The sequence below is a fragment of the Arvicanthis niloticus genome, chromosome 7 (genome assembly GCF_011762505.2).
Source record: "Arvicanthis niloticus isolate mArvNil1 chromosome 7, mArvNil1.pat.X, whole genome shotgun sequence".
Lineage (NCBI taxonomy): Eukaryota > Metazoa > Chordata > Mammalia > Rodentia > Muridae > Arvicanthis > Arvicanthis niloticus.
This window is the reverse complement of record NC_047664.1, coordinates 3,494,660-3,503,986: the sequence shown is the minus strand read 5'-3', so window position 1 is coordinate 3,503,986 and position 9,327 is coordinate 3,494,660. Positions and strand designations below refer to the sequence as shown.

Below are 9,327 nucleotides of genomic sequence, written 5' to 3'. Positions count from 1 at the left end.
TGAAAATGTGATAGTTTGGGGCTAGAGAGATGCCTCAGTGGCTGAGAGCACTTACTGCTCTAATAGAGAACCGGGGTGTTTCCCAGCGTCCACATGGAGGTCCAAAAGCACTTGTACCTCCTGTTCCAAGTGATCGAGCAACCTCTTCTGACCTCCACAGGCTCATGCACACGTATAGTACACATAAATATACACACATAAATAAAACTGCATATTACGAACCTTGGCTATTTTGTTGGCTGTTTTTAATTTCTGCTTCATAATGTGCTTTTGACATATTAAGTCCTATATGAAGTGGTTTTAGAAAGTTATTTTCAATTTTTCCAAGTTCTGTCCATAATCCAGTCTGTTCAAAAGATTTAATGAGCAAATTAGTTACTTGGTTCAGCAGATACAGGATGTCTTGTTAATAAATACCCACTAACTTCAAGAAACGACTGTGACACTCACTGTGCTGCTCCACATTAACTGATGTGTCAGTCAGCGGCATCCACCACACACACAAAGTGTGTGTCAGTCAGCAGTACCCACCACACACAAAGTATGTGTCAGTCAGCGGCCCCCACCACACACACAAAGTGTGTGTCAGTCAGCAGTACCCACCATACACAAAGTGTGTGTCAGTCAGTAGCACCTGCTATACACACACAAGTGTGTGTCAGTCAGTGACACCCACCACACACAGCTGTGTGTCAGTCAGCAGTACCCACCACACACAAGTGTGTCAGTCAGTGACACCCACTACACACAAGCTATGTGTCAGTCAGCGGTACCCACCACACACAGCTGTGTGTCAGTCAGCAGTACCCACCACACACAAGTGTGTGTCAGTCAGCAGTACCCACCACACACAAGTGTGTGTCAGTCAGCGGCCCCCACCACACACACAAAGTGTGTGTCAGTCAGCAGTACCCACCATACACAAAGTGTGTGTCAGTCAGTAGCACCTGCTATGCACACACAAGTGTGTGTCAGTCAGTGACACCCACCACACACAGATGTGTGTCAGTCAGCAGTACCCACCACACACAAGTGTGTGTCAGGTAACTTTGAGATGCACCAAAAAACCAGACCAAAACTGGATAGAAGGGGAGACAGATGCCCGGGAGCAAGGGGAGCAGGGGGAGCAGGGGGAGCAGGGGGAGCAGGGGGAGCAGGGGGAGCAGGCACTGGCAACGGATGGCTGCTGGAAAGTTCTTCGACCTTTTCAGGACATTTTAATTTTTTCACAGTAAAGTATCGAAAAAAATCATCTAGTATAGTCAGAATGAATAATAGCAAGCAAGAGACATGAGGAGGTCAAACTACTGAGTCAGCCAGATGTGCTGAAGGTACAGCTTCTCCTCACAGGCTTCTCAGCCTAAGCTGTGCCGTATCTGAGTATAAAAGATCTCTTCGGTACTTTTATGTGGAACCTAATTATTTTCATTCTATTGCTTTTTTTTAAGGCCATTTTAACAACATGACTCATGTGGTTATGGGTAACAAGAGAGCACGTGTTAGAGTGGTGCAGGTGGGAAGGAGCTCAGAGTCAACGTGATTTCACTGTATGACAAATCCCCGTCAGACAGCTTTCTATTTACTGAATACGTCTAATGAAGTGCTATTAATAATATCCAGCTTCCTACATACCATTCAAAAAGTGCAATTAACAAACTCAGTTTTAGGGCTAAATATGCTGCCGTTTGTCATGCCTGATGAAGTGATATCAGGTAATTTTATTTCGTACAGTCCAGATTAAAGTCTGGAACCATACACAAGCAGAGAAAGATGAGTAAAATGTTTGTGTTTGTGGAGCTCCAGGAGGTAAATCAGCACAAAAGCTGCACTTACCTACCAGCAGGGCTCAGTAAGACTTGTTACCAAAGAGCCCGGCACACGGGCAGGTGAAATGTGAAAAGCAAGAGGTGCCTGGGAACTGGGCACATGTCAGACCAGGCGCTCAATAAAGACGATGGACGTGCCTCAGGATAATAGTCAGAAGAGCTCAGACACCACCTCCCATTCTGAATATACTCAGGGTCTTTTCCAAACCACTCACTTACTTGATTGTCATCTTCATTATCTTTGATAACCAAATACCTCAATAAATTTAATGAAGCCATAATCCTGTTAATTAAAAAATGATGTTATTTGCAGCATAAATTTACTTAATCAACAACTGCAATATACTATAAAGCAAGTTGAAACCTTGGAAATACCATTGTTTACACATTTGCCATTAGAAACTGCTGACGACCATCTGTGCCAACAGCTTATCACGGTTCTGATGTAAGTTCACAAATACACAGTGAGCACGTTTCCCTTGCCCTCAAGACCACCACGTCTTCTTCCCAGCTTTCAAGATTTTCTTTATAAATACAAGCACTTCTCCACATCTATTCTAATACACTAAAAGTAAAAGTATATGTTCTATATGGCCTGAAAAACAAAGCCCACATTACAAAGTCCTTTATGAACTGTTTTGTGAGATCCTTGGTCACAGATGTGTGGTTTCAAGTCTCTGTGTAATGCTGAGAACCTCCCTGTGCTTTAAAGAAGAGGTTTTGTTTCTGTGTAAGTCACTGAGTAACTTAAATAGGAAACTTTACATACTTTTATGAACTAATTACAGGAAACTTTCTTAGTTTAGGCAGCTGGCTACTAGAACAGAGTGGTGGTCACCTCACCTGTCTGAGTTCTGCAGTAAATCTGTCTCCGCACCCTCAGGGAGAGACAGGACCAGATCTAACAGAGAGATCAGCTGTGCTCCTGCAAACCATTTGTTATGTGTTTTCTGAAAAGCAAAAGAAAGTTTATGTGATAGTATGATAAATCTTAAATACCACAATTACCCAAAAGTACAAAGACTATTAGACTTTTAAGAAACATTGTAACTTTCTTTTCCATGTGCCTATTACCTTTCCAGACACGTGTGAAAGTCCTGTCAGTGTGAGAACACAGGTGATCTCCTTTTTCTATGTGGGGTTATGCATATTCAAATACAGATGCGACTCAAATTTTTATTTCTGACGTATATAGCACAATAAAAACCATATTATTAGCCAAGAGAAAGAATGAAGTTTAAGTTTATAGTTAACAAGTTTTCAAAATTCAGAGGTGTGGGGGTCATGTTTATTTTTTAAATAGACAATTATACTTTTAATATTATAGACATAAAAATACTGTGAGTAAACCATACTGATTATGCCACATGTGAATAAATTGGTAAATGACCCTTACCTGGTCTGTGCTCTTACCTTAAATGATAAATCAATCTGATTTTTGATATTTTGAATTACAAAGGCTTCCACACCTGAGTGATTACTTGTATTTAGTAAGCACCTTGAAAACATAATTATAACACATAAGATTAAACAATTCAATTGGGCTTTATATATTTTTTACGAATATAAAATTCGCCGGGCAGTGGTGGCGCACGCCTTTAATCCCAGCACTTGGGAGGCAGAGGCAGGAGGATTTCTGAGTTTGAGGCCAGCCTGGTCTACAGAGTGAGTTCCAGGACAGCCAGGACTACATAGAGAAACCCTGTCTTGAAAAACCAAAAAATAAATAAATAAATAAATAAATAAAATTAAATTCATAGCAAAGACAATTATCAGTGTGGCCGCCAATTAAAGGTCATCTTAACACTGTTTGCTTTTACTAACTGGTAAATTTTACGTACAACTGGGTCTTTTTAAGAACTTTTTTTTTTTTTTTTTTTTTTTTTTAAGTGTGTGCATGTGTGTGCACAGAGGCCAGAGAGCAGTGGGTGTCCTGTTCTATCAGTCAGTCTCCTTACTGTTTTGAGATGGTCTCTCACTGAACCCCAGCTAGGCTGGCACAGTGAGCCCCAGCAATCTTCTTGTTTCCTGTCCTTCTAGCCAGGGCTACAGGTGTGTGTGATCACGCCCAGTTCTTCATGTTGACTCTGGAGATCTGAACACAGGCCCCATGCTTGTGAAGGTGTCCCTACTCACAGCTGTCTCCTTAGCCCTCCAACAAGAAATTTCTATTAAACCAAATTCAAATCTTTTTTATGTTCCCTCTGAAGAAGACTAATGATGGCTTACTTGCTTAATGAAACCTGATAACTGTTAATGGCTTAGCACTTCAGTGTCCCCTAAAGGCGGGTGTGCTGAAATCCTGGTTCTCAGCTCGTGGTAGCACCTTAGAAAATGGGGCATCTTGGCCTCCCTAACCCTAGCCCTAAGCTAGGTCACTTGGGACATGTGCTTGAAGAAGGTATCGGGACACCAACTCTTTACCCTGACCCATGCCTGTGATCCTGGCCTGCATGAACTGAGGCAGCCCTTCTCCTACCTTTATACTACCACGATGTTCTGCACAGACCTTAAGCCACGAGCCAAAAGTTACCAAGAAAGAAAAAAGGGATCTCGTGGTAGAGTACAGGTAGAACAAAATAAGAAGCTTGGTATAAGATCTAAGGGCAAAGACTGCAAGCTAGGTCTGACTCTATTTTCTTCAGAACTGAATAAAAGGATAGGCTCAAGGATGCTAGTACTGGCCACACCCAAAGATGACCATTCAGCATTTCACTATTGCTTAAATCAGTTCCTAACTCATTCTTAGTACCTACAACAGAATAAAACAGGCTAAGATCTGTAGGCTAAATTTAGCATGTAGTTATGTTGGTGTTATCAGAACACACCTACCTCCTAATATTAGGACAGTAGAGTCCTCTATATACAGCCTTATAAAGTCTTCATTTATTATTTAGGCTAAAGTTTTCTAGTCTTTAACTTGTTGCCTAGAAACTCTACCAGAAAGAAATGACAAACCTGTCAGGTCACAGCTGTCCTCTGTGGTGCCTCAGTGTCATTTATAGACACTGGGGCTTACTGGACTCTGCAAGGCTCTGGCAGCTCTAGCAGGAGCATTGTCAATCTCTGTCACTCCTTCCAGACTGCATAAGTTTACAGTGTTTCAACCAAACTAAACTTTACACTGATACTCACATAATATTTGAAAAGCTGATTCTTTGGTTTACAGACACTGAACGGTACTGTACAAACGCTGTACCTTTAAATGATTACCTGGAATTAACAGGTTTTGGCCAGCCACACACCTAGTAATTAGCCATGGGCTATGTTTTGAAATGTCTCCTAAAAGCTCATGTGTTAAAGACTGGGTGCAGCTGACAGACTTCTTGAAGTCATTGATTAAATCCTGAGGGATCAAACTGATCAGTAACATGACCCCTTGATTGAGTCATATTATAACGGCATCCTTGAGAGATGGCAACTAAGCAGCAGAGTTTAGTGCAGCAGTAGGTCTCTGGGGCACGCCTCAAAGGATGTGTCTTGTCCTTGGCCCTGCCCTTGAGGTGAACAGCTCTGTGCCACTACCTTCTCCATGCTCACAGCACAGGAGCGGCAGGCCACAGACTGCACCTCTGGAAACACCAAGCCCAAATAAACCTTCTCCACCAGTTGTTTTCTCAATTATTTTATCAGAGCAAGGAAAAGTGCCTCGATTATCAGCTTGGTACCTACCTAAATAATGTATATTTGCCTTGTGAATCCAACTTGTCAATATACAGCTGAAGCATAGCTAAACCTTTTTTCCTCTGAAATGAGACAAATAATTCTATTACATAAAACATTAAAAATTAAATTATTTATTAAAATTACTTGCTGTAACTCACGAGTTAGCCCCAAATCATACATACCAATGTCTCAATGGGGCAAAGTGTCATAACTTTGACTAAGCCCTAGAAATAAAGAAAAAAACATTTTAAATCCAGATGTAAATAGATTCTGTCTGCAAAGTTCAATTACCAGGAGGTGCTAGCGGCCTAAGGAGACCTGCTTCTCTGCCCGTCACTAGTACAGGGCAAACTGACTACAGTTAGCTTTATACACAGCACAACCTGAGATATAAGTAAGTGTGATTGTAAAGTGAATGGGAATTTTCAATTATTTGTAGAAGAGCAAGAAAATCAAATCAAATATGCAGAAATATAATGCATTAATTAAATATAATCAAGCTTAATGTGGCAGCAAAAGTCACACCTTCCTACTAAGCTAAGGACCTCCATAGCGAACAAAGAGCTTCAGGCCTTTAATAGCGTGAGTGGATATGACTGAGAGCGTTAGTTAGTCAGAAGGTCAACTGGTTTTGCTCTCAAGGACCCTCCTTCATGCCATCAACCAGGATGGTTGCAAATAGCTATTTAAATACATATTAATTGTAGGAGTTGGGGAAATTAATCAAAATAGAATTTAAACTTCAGTTCCATTGTCTTACTAGCTACATAGCAAGTAGTCTGGTTTTTGTCATGGCAGCACAGAAAGCAGACCGTTTCCATCTGCATAAAAACTGAGTTGCAGGTTCAGCTGGAAGTCACAGTAGCACTTACAGAGGTGGAGAAGAGAAGGAAAGAAGCTGCAGCACACATCACCTTAGCAGAGTTCAGAATAGACAAGAAGCTGTTGCAATATCTGAATACATATTCTGCTTACCTGAGGCACAGCAAGAAAACTCTTGATTTCTAAGTACTGATAACAGAGGCTGTTGTCTTCTAATCTTAATAAGCTAGTCTCCAGAAGTTCCTGCAGATGAACATACATGAACATACATGTACATACATGCACATAAGGTGCAGTTGATAGTTACATTTGTTATTTTTATAATTTATAATACTAGCAAACAGGCTGGTGAGATGGCTCAGTAGAGAAAGCGGCTCACCCCAAGCCTGAGGACCTGAGACGCCAGAACCCACACCATGGAGAAAACTGGTTCTGCAGGTTGTTCTCTGGCCTCTACAAGTGTACACACGTGTGCATGCACGCACTCTCCCCAGACACACACATGCAAATGTACAATGATAGTAAACAAACCTTACCAATCCTTTGGAGTAAATAGACTGTTCTGTTCTGAAAGAAAACATGAAAAGTTATCACTATTGTTTCATAATTTACTTAGAATGATTCCTTACTTTAGGATGAACAAATGAAAAATTGAAATATAAGGTCTTTTAAAGCTACATCATTATCTGGATTGACTGGTACACACCTGTAACACTAGCACTTGACAGGCTGAAGCAAGAGGATCTAGCACTAGACACTAACTAGGGCTCGTCCCAAGACTTTCTCAAAATTAATTAAATGATATGAATGTTGAGAACTTTTGAAGAATCAGTCAAAATTCTTTTTTGTTGTTGCTGCTTGCCAAAGGGTCTCATGTAGTACACCCCTGACTCAGCACTTGATGTTGCCCAGGGTGCGGCTGAACCCTGATCCTCCTCTATCCCCACTCTCCTCCCAATGACTGTTGAATGTTACAATTACAATTTAATCCCGAGATTTCATCTAAATGATCTTACCTTTGCAGAAACACTTCAATGTGCTCCATGTTCAACTGCAAAAGGTATGATGGGCTAAAAATAGGAAATAATTTTAAAAAGATGTTTGGAAACAGCAATTTCCTCTCCTCAACCACTGAGCAAACCCAGGGCCTCCTCACATATGCTCTTAACACTGATCTCCAATTATAGCCCAAAATATCTCACACATATACATACTACATGAATTGTGTTCTCCTCAAAAAAACATATGTTGGAGTCATAGCCTCCTGAACTCAGAATATTGGACTTAAGGGTTTTATAGAGTTAAAATAAAGTGAGGTCTTTGGGAATCAACCCTAATCCAGTACCTCATGCCTATTAAATAGGAAATTCTGGGGCTGGAGAGATGGCTCAGTGGTTAGGAGCTCATACTGCTTTTGCAGAGAACTTCAGTTCCCAGCACAGATGTCAGGTGGCCCAAAACTATGTGTAATCCTGCCCCATGGAATCAAATGCCCACTTCAGATTTCTGCAGGCACACAAATAAACATAACTAAATAAATCTTTTAGAAAGCAGGGCAAGTGGGCTGTGCTATCAGACGAGCATAAGCACTGGTGAGGCTGAGTAAGCTCAAACCCCAGGGAATCGCGGAGATTTGAGAAGGGTAGGAGTGGAGCTGTTCCCTGCCTGTTTCTGTACCTGCTCTGGAGCATATAACAGCAACACCCTGATGAGGTATCTAGATAGCCTTAGCCTTCAGCCAGTGACCCTCCCTTCCTGAATATCATCACACCCTTCCCCCAAGAGGTATATAATCCTGGTTCACCTGAATAAAGTGTATGCATTCACATTCTCCCTCCAATAAAGCAATAGAATTAAGCAGGGATTGTGTCAGAGAGCTGCTTCACTGAACATGTGGAAGGCCTTTGCCTAAAAGAGCCACACCTACGACTTCAGGAGGCTTTTCTCCCACCCCTCTGGCACTTGCTCCCAAATGGATCAGTTCCTGCTCACCTCAGACTCTGCTTTCCCCTTCCAGCCTGGCATGTACACACCCTGAGGGGAAATGTGGATCTCAGACGGACCCAAGTGCCTGACTTCCAGGCAGTACACTAGAGGTATCTGGGTACCCAGAGAGGAGACCTGGAACTACAACATTTATCCCAGACCCCACTTTCCTGTTCTGGTGAGGCATGAAGCAACATCTGATGCCCCAAGGGGAAACACAGGTTGTGGTCTCTACTTTCTAGACTTCGCCCAGTCTTGACTATGCCCAGCCTTCTCCAAGCTGGTATGCCTGTGGCACCAAAGTACCTCAGGCAGAGGCAGAACACAGTACCACAAAGAATATGAAAGCAAAGACCATCAAAGATCCAAATGCCAGAGAAGCATGGAGATTCTTCTTAGCTGTGCTGCCTAGTTTTCACTGTCAACTTGACACAACTTAGACTCATTCAGGGAATTTCAAGTGAAGAGTTACCTTGGTCAGACTGACCTGTGTCTATGGCTGTGAGAGACTGTCTTGATTGATATGGAGAGGGCCCAGCCCACTGTAGGTAGCACCATTCCCTAGGTACATGGGTCTGGGCTGTTAAAGAGCGAGCTGAGCATGAGCTAGTGAGCAAGCCTGACAGTAAGCCTTAAGTAAGCAGGGTTCCTGCTTCAAGCTCCTTCCTCGTGCGCCTGTCCTGACTTTCCTTCAAAGATGGATTGTGATGGGAAATGTAATCCAAATAAACCCTTTCTTCCTCAAATTGCTTTTGTTCATGGTATTTATCATAGCAGCAGAAAGTAAACTACAACACCAGCCCTAACGAGCAAGCAGCCTTCTGATAACTTAATCACATACCCCCCACCTCTAAAACTAGGGTAATATGTTTCTGCACTTTAACAGAGTTCGATCTGGTATGGCAGACCTACTGGTTTTAAAAGCAATGTATTCAGTTTTTATCACTTGAAGTAGTATGTTGGTTCTAGGCCTTCCACATACAGCCTGTATCAGAAATGTATGAGTCTTCTATTTAAGTTTCTTTGG

General features: G+C 42.0%; 1 protein-coding gene across 9 annotated transcripts in view; it reads right to left on the bottom strand.

The window, feature by feature from the left end:
* The window catches only part of Glmn (glomulin, FKBP associated protein), a 28,148-nt gene that overhangs the window by 1,285 nt on the left and 17,536 nt on the right, over positions 1-9,327 (bottom strand). For all 9 annotated transcript variants that reach the window (XM_034508583.2, XM_076937791.1, XM_034508582.2 and 6 more), the window contains exons 9-17: positions 7,331-7,384; positions 6,851-6,881; positions 6,468-6,557; positions 5,675-5,716; positions 5,499-5,572; positions 3,240-3,324; positions 2,670-2,776; positions 2,046-2,109; positions 223-346 (exon numbers count right to left, since the gene is read on the bottom strand). In XM_034508583.2, coding sequence (XP_034364474.1) covers positions 223-346; positions 2,046-2,109; positions 2,670-2,776; positions 3,240-3,324; positions 5,499-5,572; positions 5,675-5,716; positions 6,468-6,557; positions 6,851-6,881; positions 7,331-7,384 — 671 coding nt within the window. The remainder of the gene's footprint in view (positions 1-222; positions 347-2,045; positions 2,110-2,669; positions 2,777-3,239; positions 3,325-5,498; positions 5,573-5,674; positions 5,717-6,467; positions 6,558-6,850; positions 6,882-7,330; positions 7,385-9,327) is intronic.